This window comes from Pelecanus crispus, chromosome 1 (assembly GCF_030463565.1).
Source record: "Pelecanus crispus isolate bPelCri1 chromosome 1, bPelCri1.pri, whole genome shotgun sequence".
Lineage (NCBI taxonomy): Eukaryota > Metazoa > Chordata > Aves > Pelecaniformes > Pelecanidae > Pelecanus > Pelecanus crispus.
This window is the reverse complement of record NC_134643.1, coordinates 44,660,685-44,677,145: the sequence shown is the minus strand read 5'-3', so window position 1 is coordinate 44,677,145 and position 16,461 is coordinate 44,660,685. Positions and strand designations below refer to the sequence as shown.

General features: G+C 39.2%; 1 protein-coding gene across 2 annotated transcripts in view; it reads right to left on the bottom strand.

Annotated features, from left to right (window-relative positions):
• The window catches only part of NAV3 (neuron navigator 3), a 273,398-nt gene that overhangs the window by 117,361 nt on the left and 139,576 nt on the right, over positions 1-16,461 (bottom strand). For both annotated transcript variants that reach the window (XM_075728018.1, XM_075728019.1), the window contains exon 9: positions 7,321-7,436. In XM_075728018.1, coding sequence (XP_075584133.1) covers positions 7,321-7,436 — 116 coding nt within the window. The remainder of the gene's footprint in view (positions 1-7,320; positions 7,437-16,461) is intronic.

The following is a 16,461-nucleotide window of genomic DNA, read 5'->3' as shown; positions in this document are numbered from 1 at the left end:
ACATTTTAGTATTCAACCTGCATTCCCAGATATATGACTCTTCTCTGCTACTGCAGTGAATGCTGCTGGCTGCCATGGCAGCAAACATCCTGGTGAATTAAATCGGAGACACAGAAGCCTCTGCCCAGTTTACAGTGCCACAGGTTTCAAGACACAGCTTCACCTGAATGGGATGCTACAGTAACAGACCTAGCTCACAGTCAAATCCTATTTTTCTCCCCGAAAGGTAAGGATGACAAACTATTTCTTCCATATCACTGCTACTCCCTGTGCAGGAAGCTAAAAGCAGATCTGCAAATGGACCTTCAGTCTTGCAATTTCTGCTCTAAATAAAAAAAAATATAATATAAATCACAAAGAAGCTAAACCTGGAAGACAACAGCACCTACCCAGTAAGGTGATTTATAAAAGGAAATATTTCATTTCTTTCTCCTTTAAAATATACCCTGTTTGCATCTCTTGAGATTCAGAGGCTACTATAGAATTAAAAAGCTGTAATAAAATCATTGTTTCACCATCTTCTGAAGAAAACCTATTAATGGAATAGTATTTTTTTAATAAAGCAACTCAGTATCGTGTCTGAACTCAGTTCACCAGTTCTAAATGTTTTAAATACATTATTAAGAAAGACTTATGTTTAAATGTATACCTTTTCTCACAGAGAAAAAGATATTAGACCCAGAAATAATAGACAGATGAACAAAGAACTAGCTGAATTTCATTCTAATTTTTTAGATACAAACTTTTTATCTAGGGGCAATTAATTTCATAAAACATTATGTATAAATCTACAAATATGAAAATTGCTGTGTAACAATAAACTGCTTTTGTCATTGTGGAAATATGCTCGTTTCAAATCCCTACCTGAGAAACCTTGACAGGGAAGTAACCTTTAAAAATGCTACCCTAAGAATTACAGACTGTTTGCAGATTTCCTGTATGAATAAATGGGTGTTAACAGAAGCCTCTGTGTACTTCTTGCTTTTTGCTGGCTCAGTTTACAGTTTTAAAGATATATAAGGGAAAAAATACATGGGAGAAACTTCTTAGAAATTTTAAAGGAAGGGTACATTTTTTCCAAGGTAACCCTCATAAACACAGAACTAGTCTAGAAAAAAAAAAATCAGTAGACTCAAGGAATGATTTTTTTCCATATTAAATCACTGACACGTTCCTAGAAAGACAGGGTCTACAAGAAGAAGAGATACCCGTCCCCTCCCCACCTAGCCCACAAAGTCAGAGGAGACAAGAAGAAGAATGCTCTGTCAGCCTGAGTACAAAATCGTCCCAAGTATTAAACACCTGCCACTCCTTCAGCATGGAAGCAAAAGGTAAGACTGCTGTGTTTCCTCCTAGGGTCTGCCAGTTGCAGTGGCATACGGGCCCTTAAAAGGTTTTTATGAACGTGCTGGTGCCTGCCTGCAGCAGAGCCCTGCGCGCTGGCGCGGATGCTGACGCTGCCCCGGCTGAGGAAGCAGAGCTCCAGGCTGCCCGCATCCTCCCACACCGGTACACGCTGCCGGCGCCGTGCGGCTGTAACAGCCTGTTCAGCATGGCTGAGGAAGCTGTTGAGGTTACTAGAAAGGCTTCGCAGGGCCGTATTTACAATAGGAAATTTGCAAAATGAAGGGCAATCTCACTCTTTTCCCAGTCAGTGTTTTTAAACCCTCAACTTATACTCAAACTGGTACAGTATTCTCAGTTGCTATGCTTCAAATTAATAGGAAGGACAGTGATTTGGCCCTGCAGGGCACTGCGGTGCAGCGGGATCAAGGGAACAGGAACTTTTCCTACCATAAACAGCAAGGCTGAATCTCTTCCCAGTACTCCAAATAAATGAATGGTAACTTCCTCACCCGCCCTTTCATGCCCAAACAGCTACAGTCAGTGGCTTGTCTCCATGGTCAGCTGTAGGCAGGTATGGACCCGCTCTGACTCCACACCGAGCTCGTAGCGTGCATGCCTGGTCATACGCAGCCGTCATTCCTGCGGTGCTGTATCTGGCCTCAGTAAGCCCTGTGGACAGGGCATATTCCCTCGTGCTTAGCGTTGCTCTGCTAGGGAAGGAATGCATGGTGCAGCGGCTCAGCTCTGAGCATGAATAGACCAGATACGAGACTGCCAGAACTGGCCAGGTGTATTTAGTCCTCTTTCCGGCTGGGAGCAGAAAAACTTATGGCAGGGATGAAAAGTCTTCATCCAATGAGCCACGCCAAACTTCATGTATGGTGTTGGCAATAGGTGCCACACCACGCCAGGCTGGAAGGGTCTCTGGTAGCGGTATGGCTGGGTCCTGGGCAGCCCAGCAGGTCTCACGCTGACCTGTTCCTTCTCCTGCCTGAGCTATTCACTGCAGCCCAGCTCCAGCAGGACACAGGCCACGGAACATCGTCCAGGTACAGCAATGACATCTGAACCGTGTGGGAGCCACATGAGGGTAGCTGGCAGCTCCAGCATCCACCTGTCTCATTGCCTATTCTACATAGATTAAAAACACGGTGTCACATGCTGGGATATGAAGGTACTGGGGCTAATCACGCAACCTTCATTAAGCCTTCATGTGTACAGACACAATACTACTGCCCTTAATTACAAGATTATATGAACTTTTTACCCATTAATCACACTGCCTCACTTGGTAGACAGATTGTCATGATCATCTTCAGATACAGCAGACACATACATACATCTCGGACCAAGTGCTCCACACAAAGAACACTGAATTTATCCTTCTGCTTCACCACACCTCTGTGTCATTCGACAAAACATGAAATTGCAACGTGGAAAATGCTCAGGTGTATATACTGAAAAATACTTCTATAAAGCTCATCCCTCCATTATAAATGTATGAAATACAGTAACAAGCAAATACATCTTTCTAAACTAAGCAGACGGTATAGAGACGAGAGGAGAGCAAATGTCATGACAAAGCATTATTCCCCAACTACCTTACAAGTCAATGTATTCCCCACCCACCACGCAGGAATATGTTTAAATCAAGAACAGCACAGGGAACTTCCCCAGCCTATCACAGTCAGTGTAACACATTACCTTATTTTTACTGTCTTTTTCATAAAAGGAATTATAAAAATTACTTTAAGAACTAATAATCTAGGGACAAATTTTGCTGTCAGATAAGACTTTCTTTGAAGTCTCAGTCCATAGTTTGGAGCCTTACAAATGAATTATGTAATAGATCTGCAAATGCGTAAGATTACAAATCTTTTCAGTCAAGCTTACTTGAAAATAAATATTGTGAACTATTTCCACACCTATTAATTAACTGTTTCTTTCAGAGACCAAAAAAGAAGCACTGTAAACACAAAAGCTTGAAAACTGAATGTTTTTATGCTAATCCTGCCATGTATATTGGCCTGTAACTCTTAAAGTTACTCTTTCATTTCTGCTTCATCCCTCAGATTTTTTTATAATTAGTCAATATTTGTAAATTCATGAATAATGATTTAATCAAACACTCTGCATTAAGTTCTTTGAACACGGAAACACTTGTTAAAGCCAAACACTACCACTGATTCCATAATACTACTCTGTAGTTACTGTCATGTTCCGTTTACAATGGATTATTAAATAATTAACTTCCTGACATCCTTCTCCAATAAACTTGCAGCAGAGACTGATAAATGTCACAGCTACTACAAGTAGGAATACTGGGTAAGACAGTCTGAACAACTTGTTCATACTCATGCCATGAAAAGCAAGTGCCAAAGCGGATTACTTTATCAGCCTTCTTTTCGTTCTCGTTTTAAAATCCTGTCTATAAAATTATACTCCAGTTTTGCAGAAACATAGATACTGAGTAGTCTTGGTGAGGCAACTGGTACATAAAGTACATGCAAGAAAGAGTGTTCATACATGACTGCAGAACTGGTCCTTGTTTAGGACTCCCAAATTTCTGTCTGGGATTTCCTGGACAGAAGTCTACACATCTGTGTGCCACATGTGCAACGAGTCTACCGTATGCAGAATGCACCGAAACTACTGCCCTGGAGACCCGTGCCTACAAATGGGACTCATTCAGCGTGTGTACAGGTTATCACTGGCAGTGTGCACGCAGCGGGGATCCAAGGTGTGCAGGAAGCCTTACACCTACTGCGCATGTACTGCACCGCTGATATGCACGTGCACCGTGGAAACATCTGGGACTGCTCTGGCTGAGCTGTGGAATATTCAGAGGAAAAAAGAAAAAAAAAGAAGTAGGAAAAAAGTCTGAAGACTTCAGTTCACATCTGGAACAAATTCCTAGCAGAGATGGAGGAACAGCAAAGAAACCCAGATTTACAGTAGCTCTACCAAGAGGCAGAACTGGCTTTAGGCATAAGACATGTGGGAAATTACCTAGGGCAGCAGATTTATGGGGACAAGCTATAAATGGGTTGTTCAGATTATCAGGGCAGCACCTCTGGGTCTGTGTCTACACCAGCCTCACCATCTCCCTCACCTTCCAGCACCATCCTCCTCTCATGTCTGTGCAAGTAAAACCAGTGATTGCTTGCCCAGTAGCGGGCAGGAAACAAGGGGCTGGTGCTCTTGACTTTTCCCCGTCCTTTCATCAGCTCTGAGCTGGAAGACAAGGAGAGGTTTTAAAGATAACTGGCTCTCTTAGAAACAGGGAAGAAGATACAGCAGAGGAGAACTGGAAACTACCCCCACAGCTTCTCACTTTTCCTCTCTACTTCCCCATCACTGCTGTTCAGACAGTGGTGAAGAGATGTGAAGTGCCTTGCTGGGCACAGATGACAGAGCCATGACTGTCCATCACTAGAGCAAGGAAATTAGCTTGGTTTTGGTATCCTGAATCACTCAGGGAGAATGGTGCCTGAACACACTCCTAAAGCTTTTTAACATTATTTTTTTTCCCCATCCAAGTTTTGCCTGTGTCGTGGAAAACCCCTGAACCAGCCATGCTTACACCATTAGCTTAAAATGGATTGGCTGATTTTGCCCTGAAGTGGATTAGGAGCTCAGATATGATCAGTTATCTTCAGCCAAGAGACAATAACAAACACAAGTGTGTAAATATTCCAAAAGTAGAGAAACAGTTTATACAATGATATGGGCTAAGACCTCTTAGTCCTGAGCATGTTAGCCTTAGTTGCAAACATTTGGCACTGTAAAACTAATAAAGACTAATGAAGCAGAAACATAATACAGGTGGGACAGCGCTTTATGAACCCTCTTCTACAAGCTGTTCAGTGGCTTCCACAGATGCTCAGTCCCTTGCATGATCTTTATTGATCCTTATTGCCTACCAGTATATTGTGCTAGTGTGTTTGGCTACCAAGTTGCAAAAGAAGCTTGAGATAATGTAAAGATGATACCCATCCATAGCAGCAGTGGAAGATTCCAGGAAAATTATAATATCCAAGTGAAAGAAACTCTGGATTCGTCTCTTACCACCCTGGATATAAGTGACGAGATCAAGGAAATAACCCTTGCTTATCTCCTTGCTACTACTGGTATAATCCCTTGATCATACCAGAATAAAGATGCTCCTAAGTAACAGAATTTAATTGTCCTTTCTCATGGGTAATCCATCATGGAACCCATCACATGAGATTTGTTTCCCACAGCTTTACCACTGACAGAATCACCAATGACGTGGTGATAACTCACCAATGCAGACAATTATTTATTCAGCAAATGTAGTACTTGATCCATTAATTCTTTTTGCTGCTAACAGCCAATTATGGGTGACACACATCTGTTTTCCTCTGTATACAACAAACCATTGACCACATTTTCCCAGTGATTCTGCTTTGCTGCCTGTTACGTCAGTCAACTGCTAATGCCAGAGTCTGAATAATCAGATTAGAAATATCTCTGATGTCTAGTGCCCTTTATGCCATTTTCTTCTTTTTGATGCTGTTCCATTTCTGTTCAGAACAGTAAAAGGCCAGGAGACATGATATCCCATTTGATCATTTCAGCAGGTACTGAATCGATATTATTTTTTTTTCAGCATCTCTGTAGATAATTCCTTGAAACATCTTTTGATTTGTGTAAGTGCCTCAGTTATACTCTTTACACATACAGGACCAATGAGCCTGATTTCTGGATTAATTATAAACAATTTTTTACTTTAATTTTAACAGGCATGCATCACCTCTAGGGAACATTTCACCATGTTTCAGGGTGACATATTTATCACAAAAGCTGGCTGTGCAAATAAGGGATGTTAGACTCAGGAAACTTCCAAAGGGACTGAGACAAACCAGGACAAAACCTCAATTTCAGTATGAGTCAGCTAAATGCCAAGGCAGACCCACAAAGCTTGGGCATCTGATTTCCCTTCTGGTGGAGAGATAATTTTAGACTGATGTGTCAAATGAGTGCTTTAAAGTGAGCTATATCCTGTGTAAGAAGAACCACATGACTCGTTAGAAATTCATTTGAATGTTAAAAATATGGAGTAAAAGGACAAAACTACAGGTGAACCCAGTGGGACAGGATTTCCCCATTTATTCTCATAAAACTGATAATAAGAATAAAGATGCTAATGAAAAAAGCCCCAAAACCACCACCAACAAAAAGAAATAAACCCCCAAACCTCAACAAAACAGCTCTGGTGAAGAATCTTTTTGAAAGTACTCCCACACAACCCTGCAGTGCAATTCAGTTCTGATGAGAAGTCAGTTGTGACACACTTTGCTTTTTGTATCCATAGGCAGAGTTATGGCCAGATCCTGGGCTGGTGCAAATCAGCATGGCTCTGTTGACTTCAAAAGGAGTTGTTCCAATATGATTAAAAAAAATCCCCTCACATTTGTAACTTATTAAGGATTTTACTCAAGGTTTACAAGGAATTCCAGAACACAACCTTTAGCAGCTTAGCTCTAGCAGCAGCTTAAAAGTCAGGTACAATAGTAAGAACTTGTTTGTTTTCCCATTTTCTGAATATAGATTCATTTATATCTTGTGTAATTTATGTCTCAATTCTGATGTTATGACTTAATTTGATGATCTTAAATGCATCACAGTGTCTAACATTCTGAAGTAGATTTTCCACTGCTCCTCTTGGAGCACCCAGTATGACTCTAACAATACTGACTTGAAACCCTAGCTTGTGAAAGCCCAGTTTCTGCAAAATGATGAAGAGGATGTTTGAACAGAAGGAGCCAGTTCAGATAAGAGAACTGCGCATTTGAAGCACTAGCCATGCATGACCCAAATTTTCTGCATATTTAATACCACTCATGAATAGAGGTCAGAAGTATTATTTCAACCCACTGCAAAGCTCCTGGTAAGAAACAGATGTAAATAAAGAAGCTTACAGGCTTCTTCTGACTTCTTGTTACTCACCAGATATCTCCTCTAGGCACTGTTTGGCAGTCTTACTGAATGACAAATCCATTTTAGTAGGACTGGTGCAGGAGTCAGCAGGTGGTAAAGAGGTACTGTCATTTTCTGAGAGAGTTCTGAAATCAAGCAAGGAGATTGATTATTATTATCTGTCACTCATGTATTAATGGAAACAAATGTTTCTTGCAGCTCCATCTAGAATCGCTATATGGTGAAAATAACATGCATGTCACACTCTTGCCGTGTGTGTTTGACTTAGGCTACACAGATTTGCAAGCGACTAGGAACTGTCTCTCTCTCTCTCTTCATGAAAAAACTCAGAGTTAATGCCGGGAAATTTGGAGCCATTTTGTTTCCTTGCTTTTTGTCTGCAAGCGGTGTCAACCAGATATAGGCAGAATCCATTTAAATTGGTTAAGTCATACCCCTGCACATATATAAGGGAAATGAAAACTTGTAATTGCTGAAATATTAAGCAAGAAATGCCATGTGGGAAGAAGCTTATGCAAGGCTGGAATGGAAATCTGGCCCAGATATTTAAATCTATGTGCAGCTCCTTTTGATAATGCCCCTTATATAACTGGGGAAATGGGATAATGAAAGTTTTTCCATTAACTTGCTAACAGATAGCCCATATTTTCTGTGATGGTATATTTATGTGGATATTGTTGATAGATTACAAGGAGCACCCTTTGTTGAATACAGTTATTTGCTATTGCAAATAGCAATTTCTTGTAAGTAGCAAGAAATACACAAGCACATGGATTGTAATATAAAATAGACCACACTATTATTGTCTCTCCTTAAGGAACAGCTGTAACATCTAGCTTACACAGGAACTGTTGAACCATGATGCCATTAAATAGCAACCTGTACCACATCTGTATAGAGTAAAAGAATACATTTAAAGATATACTAGCCACTTAAAAATAAAATGGAAAAAAGTCTTCACTTAGAGCTTAAGTTCTTCCAGGTTTCCTGACATGAACAGCACATCCAGTCTTTTGATTTCTTAAAAGACTAGTGAAATATTTATATACTAATTTTAAAATATTACAGTTATAGCTCAGTTATCAAAATTCACCTTAAAGTGTTTCCAATGACCAACTAAAGTGTAAACACAAAGATTTAACTGTGTGATGAATGTGCATTTTATGTCTAACTGATAAAAACTGTGACTTACCTCTTAAAAGAATTTTACAGCAACTTTTTTTTATGAAATAACTTTCCAGTTAACATTTTCTTTAGGGTTACTTACTGAATAGATTTGTTCAGTAATTCGTGACAGTAACTGAGGAAGCAGATATATGCATGTACAACGGCACAAGTACTGTTGTGGTGGAATCTGTTGATTAGAATCATTTAACTCTGACTCTACTTACACAGAAATAGAAATGTAAATTATGTCTGATCTGATGCACTCTTCTTATCAATTTCTGTACTTTTGGGATGCTAGAAACGGACAACTGCTCTATAAAAAGCTATTTTTGGTTCTTGTCTACTATTTCTCTCTGTCACACACTACTGGAAACACAAGCTCAGCACATGCTGCAAGGTTAACTGTACCCTACTGACCTTGAATGCAATTTTGCATTTGGTGCTTGATGACAGTGTCCTAAACAACAAAAAGCGCACTCTATCCCTCCCCAGTGAACATAAACTGAAATTCTACCATCCCACTTGTTTTCTCATATCGTTTCAAATCATCAAAACAAATGAGAGACATGTTGATTTTCAGTGAAAGCTACTTTGACAGGCCATGAATGCTCATCAGTACTCCTGTCTAGGTTAGTGCTGAAACTTAGTGCTGGATCAACCCAGGGCAAACTATCAGCCCAAAAACACATCTCAGAAAAAGGCACTTATAATAACGGTAAAGATACGTGATGTGGTCTGCACTCTTCTTGTTGACCCCAAATCACAGAGCTGCTGGGGCTGGAGCCAGAGCAAGGCTGGAGTTAGTTAAGAGGAACAGTGGAAAAGAGAAGGCTGCTTTTGGTCTTGTAGGAAGAGCACCCAGCTAGGTGGGTGCAGATCAAGTATTCACAGCATTCTCCACAAAAAGTATATGTTTACATCAGCCCATCTCTAGTCAGAAACAAAAAGGGATCTTTTTCACCTGTTCCCCTTCTGATTCTATGGTATCACATTCCTGATTGTGCAACTGTTCAACCATCAATCACTGCATCAACCCAGAAGGGTGATGCAAACCCTTCCCTGAGTGACCAAGAGCCTTATATGTTAGCTATCTTCTAAGAGAGGATAGAAAGGATCCATTCCTGTTTATTTGGACATCTATCATCAGAAAAGGATTAAGTGGTCTAGACTCCCACTGGACACAAATACCCAGCATTTGCACTGATTGAACACCTCGTGAATGGGGATAGGTAAACACAGAACTTCAGTGATCTGGATTGCCCTCTGGCAGTGACTATTGCCTGTACAGTCAATAGAGATGAATACATAACTCACTACTGACTGTATGGGAACACAGATGCTTATGTTAAAAGGACTGGATCTCCCTACAAGAGTACAAACTAGTAATGAGTGATTTACAGTAGCTAAGTAAACTTTAGTATGATGAGTGAATCTGTTTACTTAAAATAACAACGAATACAAGTTTTCACTTGTTCACAACTTTGCTTGCCCAGGTCACATCACACCTTTTAGAGCTATACCAAATACCAATTAAAACACATTTCCATTTTTCAGTGTTTTGTTGGCTTTTTTTCCCATTTTCCACAAAATCCTGATGCAGCTATAACCAGGAAGAGAAGTTTAAAAACACTGTGAGAAGAGATACTTCCAAAGATTTCCATTTCAAATTTTAGAATGTGATCAGTGGGATTAACTGCAGCACAAAATCCAGTTTCTGGAACGTAAGACGGCATTAGAATCTAAGCCTTAAAGTAAAAACACTGAATGACAAATATCATATAACGCTAATAATTTAAGAATGTTCGATTTAATTTGTAGAAAGAAAACCATGGAAACACAACCCAAATGTAAATATGATGTGGTTTTCTTAAATTTATAGGCAGCCTGAAATAACAGATCTAAGAAGCATGAAATGTCCCTTTTATCTTACTTGAAACTTGAAAGTTTAAATATAACGTAAAATAAATGTGATTTGCTATCAAAACAAATAACAAAGAAACTGCTGTACTGACTTCATTCAGCATTTTTATGTTTAATTTGGTAAAAACATCAATGATCCTAATTATCTGAGGCAACAACAGAAATCCCACAGAGGACTACGGATTTTGCAGCAGTTAAAGTCCTGCTTACTTGAGAAAACTGGTTACTTATTGTGGAACTGATGAGCCAAAAGGCACCTGTCCAGCCCTTGGGCACCCATGATGGAAGTACCCCAAGAAGGAACCTGGGATGGGGCTCTCATCAATAGCTCTTCTCCCATCAGGTCTCCACTGGGTTGCCAGCTGCCACCACTTCCACAGCAGCCCTGCCTTTTGGTGCATGATGGCCAAGACCCTGGTTTTTTTCTGGAGTTGAGCTTAGCCTGGATGGGTTGAGAATAGTCTAGTGGTAAAAGATTTCTAAGCAAACCCATGTAGGAGCCCCAGCTCTTAGGGAGTAAGGAGGTCCAGGTATAGACTGGGTGCCTAAAACTTCAAATTGCTTTGCTCTAGGCCTCTCACAGGGTGTGATATATTTGAAAAAAGCATGTAGATGCCTCTTTGCTTAGCTCAGCCATTCTAGTTTAAAAAAAAAAAAAATACCACACACCAACAAAAAAGGAGGGTGAAATTGTGAGATTTGTCATCTCCTACACTTCTGGCTTTTACTTCTTTCTCTGGGCCATATTAATCCTATGAATGACTCAGGTGATCTCTGCAGGACTACAGGACAGATTAAGCTCCAGGCAAGCAAATAGCAAATGAAAAGATCTTCTCATTAACCTTACACGTAGGCCTTAATGAACGGCCCTCTATCTTCTACCTATTCACAGACGGCTGCTGTAAAAAAAAAAAAAAAAAAAAAATCTAAATCCTTGCATCTCTCTTGACATCAAGGAAAATGAAAATAATTTCAGTTTAGTCAAAGCAACCCCATTGACATTTCTTCCAGTGGTGTGCATCTGCAGCGCAGGTTAATTTAGGCAACTGCCATGAAAACAGGACAATCTGTTTTCTATTTTAATCATGGCAATCAGAGAATATATTTATCCCCAGCCCACTGAGTTATAGGCTACCTATTTGTAAGAGCACCAAACTTGCTTAATGGGACGAATCCTGCTCTCATTCACACCTGCACAAGCTCATTCAGTTTGATTAAAATGAGCCTGTACAGGAGTAATTAAGAACAGAATTTGGAACACTGCTTAATAAGCTGCCTTTAACACAGTCAGTCATTTCCCGTCTCTAATGAAATAGCTAACCTTTGATAAACACAGATAACATCAAAGATTTGTTTGGTTTTTACTCAACATTCCAAAAGATATCAGATGAATATGCTGGGGGTTTTTTTCTAATAAGTCTCTGAGGTGCAGCTGTCTTGAATATGTATCACTGTCAGTGTAACAGACTGGCAGGACCACATCTGGAATATGAGCAGTTTGATCACCCATGTTCAAGACATGTGAGTTAAATTGGGAACAGCTGCAGGGAAGGGCTACTAGGATGCTCATGGGGAAGAAGAAACCCTTTTGAAAGGAAAGAAAAGAGAAAATTTAGCCTTGCAAAAGAGGAGGCAGGGGATGGGATTATTCCCTCACATATTTAAAAAGAGGGATCAAAAAGAGGGAAAACATCTTTTTAAGTTAAAGGACAACATTAACAAAGTAATAAATGGATGCAATCTCATCATGTGAGTTGTAAACAATTTCTAACAATGAGATGAGTTTCTGGAGGAACCTTCCCATTGGAGTAGTGGGGATTAACTAGTTTAAAATAAAGTTTTTGAAAAATAAAGTTTATGAAAGGGTTAACATGGTTGCCAGGGACAAACGACTGGACAGAATATCCTTTTTGGTCCTTTATCCTACATTTTACTCATTATTTAGACAAAGGAATAAGGCCACACTTGTCTGTATGGCAATTTAAAAGAATAACTTCAGATCATAAACAGCAAGCAACTGAATTATCAAGCTACTGTTTTAACTCAGCATTAATCAAGTATGTGTTTATGATTTCTTCACTGATCCTCCTTCTCATCTCTTAAGCCAACACTCTACACTGAAAACTTTTCTTGCACAATTACTTGAAAATCAAGCATGAGAAAATGGGACAATTTTTCTAAACACTGTGGTTTTGTTACAAGTAAAACTGGTGGGTGGTAACGTTTATCACTACCTACAATTGCAAAATTTTGGTGGTGTCTGTTGTTTTATTTTCACAACAGTAATTTAAATAACGGAAATCAGTAAAGCACTGCAGTGTAACTTTGAATCATCACATTTCTGAAGAAAGAGTTGCAGTATGTTTAACAGCACAATCCATTATTAATAAACACAACTGATAGAATGTCTTTTACTGAAAACTTAATTTTAGCTCCACAATCACTGACCAGAAGTAGCTTCTAGTGTTTAAAACTGAACATAAATATGGCTTAAACAAACCCTGCAGATGCTGTGTTTGCAGGATCCTTGAAGAACAGTTAAACTTTTTCCCTAAGCCAGTATAAAAACATCCTGAACAGGCAGCTGGAATTGAATTTCACTGTGCCTCCAGAGGTGGAACAAGATTATATCCTCCTTCCCATTTGTCACAGCTCTGTACTTCCCATGCACCCTGGAAGCTATGCTCTAGTAATAGAATTGTTTCAATCACCATATAGGAAAGGAGATAGAAGATTTTACTACCTGGTAACATGTTTATTTATTATACTGATATTTCCTTTCTCTGCTTCTATCTAGTGAACACTCTAGTCCTCACAGAATCATAAAGCAATTTAGATCAGAAAGGTGTTTTAGATACCATCTGGTCCAATGACCTGCTCAAAGCAGGTCTGATTGCATTAAGTTGCTCAGGACCCGATTTGGTTGAGTCTTGAATAGGTCGGAGGACAGAGCTTCCACAACCTCTCTGGGCAGCCTGCTCCCACGTTTCACCACCCTCAAGGTAAAAATAGTTTTTCTAACTTCTAAGCAGCATCTCCCCTGCTGTAACTTGCATCTGTTACCTCTCAGCCTATCACCCTGCATTTCAGAGAGGAGTCTGTCTCTTTCTTCTCTGTAACAATCTATTAGGTAGCTGAAGTTACCAGTTTCTTATTCTTCAGGGACAAAAGGAGTGCCAGACTGGCTTTTGTAGTCCAGCATTGACACTGAAAGAGTAGCTCTGCAAGGTCTCAGTTCAGACAGTGCTGCAACTTCTTCCAGATGTCACTATCATTAAACTACAAATTTAGCTGAAGAACTGAAATTTAAGTGATGCACAACATAGAAGTGTAGCTCCGGATGATGAGTGGTCAGCTAATCCTCTGCAGCAGTTTCTAAATTTTCAGCATTTCAGGCAATAAGGAATTCCTGAGCACCACAGCCCCTGGGATTTGGACACTTCAGATTCTATATTCCAGACATGGAAAAGAGACCCACTAACTTCATATAGCAGATACTGGAGGAGTCAATAAAATACAACTGAACTGCAGTACATGCATCCAGTTACAACTCAACATTCTCCCATTGAATATTCCTTTAGCGTTTGAGCAAATCCACACCACATGTTAATTGCCAGCATATCACATACTTCATGTAGGGTTATGATGATTTACATCAACTAAGGATTTACCCCATGGAGTGAGGTGACATTTGTGTTACTCCTGGGTCTATTAGTTATATTTCCCATTTTATGGAAATAACACAAACTTACACAATTTGGCTCACAAAAAATAAAACAATCATTGCATAAAACAGGTTCTTCTCTGTGCAAGAAAATGTTTGGAATTACAGGTTATATTACACTTTTGAGCAATGCATAGGAAAGCTAAGAACTCCAAATACTGAGCAATTAAGCTGTTATTTTATTGCTAAGATTTTACGAGAAAGATTCAGAGTTCTTTTTTTTTTTTTTCATTAATGCCTCTCTTTCCTGTTTTCGCTGTAGCCTAGTAAGCAGTAAACTTCTGTGTTACTCTTCTCTATCTGAAATTTAAGCACCACTAGGAAGATAACTGAATTCTATGGCCAATTTCAACACAAGTCGAAGGGACTCTGGCAGATGGCACAATTTCCATCTTCCTCCAATTCTGTCTATGTAGAAGAATGTGTAATTTAAAGTAGTGGCTGGTATACTTTAAACAGTTATACAGTCTGTTACACCTTCCTTTTAGTTGTTTTCCCTGCTGCACCTCTCTTACCAAGCTTTCTGGCAACTAAATTACATCTACTTCAGCCTTTCTTATATCACTTGGACCCTGCAGTCAACTTCAGAGGGGACACATAAGGGGCTGTAAATAACACATTCACAACCACATCTGAAAGTAAATAATCACTTGCTGAGGAGGATGGAAGAGTTTAAATTATACCCATTTAGATTATCTCAAATGCAACTCTGACTGTTGCTGTTAATCTTTCAAGAGAAGTAATAATCCCATATGAATTTCCATGCCTTGGTGTTTAAGAGGCATAAAAATACAATGTGATATCAGATAGGACAAAGCACCAAGAGTGCAAAGCTGAATAGTGCAATATATCATTTCAGAATCTCCTAGCGAAACAGTATTTTAGTATTTTCCATCTACTGTCCATTAATAAAAATACACAACACTTTGAAAGCATGAGTGTTGATAACTGTTATAGCATTGCATTATCTGTTTAAGCAAAATACATGCTGGCCTCAACACAACACTTTGGAATACCTTCTTCTATTCGCAAATCTATAGTAATACCCTCTCGGGTAATAATCAAATATTGCAAAGTACATGATACCTGCAGGTATCAGCAACAAACCAGAAAAAGCACTAGCTTACTTATTCTCATGTTAACAGCCTAAACTCATATTGCAGTGTATTGCAGTATTCTGCAGGAGTCTGGATAAAATGCACTGCATTGTTACTAAATTATATTGCAACATTTTACAGGGACTGCAGTACAAAAGTACAGAGCCTAGATATTCCTTCTAGTTGTAAAAAACTTAGTCTCAATGGTAACTATTATTTATTAACTCATTGATCTACACAGCTGTCCTAGCAGCCAACAAGCGCACCTGAAAATTCTGTGTATAAATTGTGGTGACTGCTCAGAAAACAGTTATGTTTCAGAGCAAGAAAGTGTAACTACAGTACCCCAGCTTCATGCACACTTCTACTTGCCATATGTCCACAAAAATAAATATGCTGACTTTGGAAATGTGGATATTTTATCCTTTATCCTATTTATATTCTTCTATGAAATCATTGTGTATCATTACAAAGCCCTTGAGAACTGTAAGAAATATAGTTACTGCATATTTTTGGGTCAGATTCTGCTCTCAGTTACAGAGATATACATTGAGGTAACTTCATCAAAGTCGGTCTATTACCCTGGGTTTATGGCATTCTGAGATCAGACCTTGGCTCTGCGAATTTTATTTTCATGCAAGATTTAACTTCAAATACAGTCTCCTTTGCTGTTTGTTTGAAGCAAACAGATGATTATTAATACCAAATTTTACTGGAAGATACATGCTTCTATCGCCCTTTAAAATTCAAAATACATTTTGCTTCAAGATGAAGCTTAAAAGAATGATAAGGTATCTCCATCATGCAATGAAATAGCATCAATATGTGGTAAAATTGCCATTAAATAGCACATGCATCTGAAGGCAAAGCACAGGTTCTTTTTCTCTCTCTTTGTATATGCACCCTAACACATATGTAGGCCATCCTATGTACCATGCTGCAAATCGTCTGTATCACTGAGGTTATTCCAGATAGTTATAAAGAAACATGCATATTAAGCACATTCAGTGATACATTTAGTTGAAACTCAAGAGGCTACCCACTGCATATTAGAATAAATATAACCTATATTACGCCTTTTCCCCCTCCCATATGATTTTCTGAACTGCTTTTGTTCAGAATTAACTTAAACAGTTTATCACTCATCCAGATTGGTTTTGAAGCTATGTTTAGTTGTGTGTGATGATATATATACTCCCTCAGAGCCTACTTCAGCACCTCTTTAATCTTGAGCCAAGATTA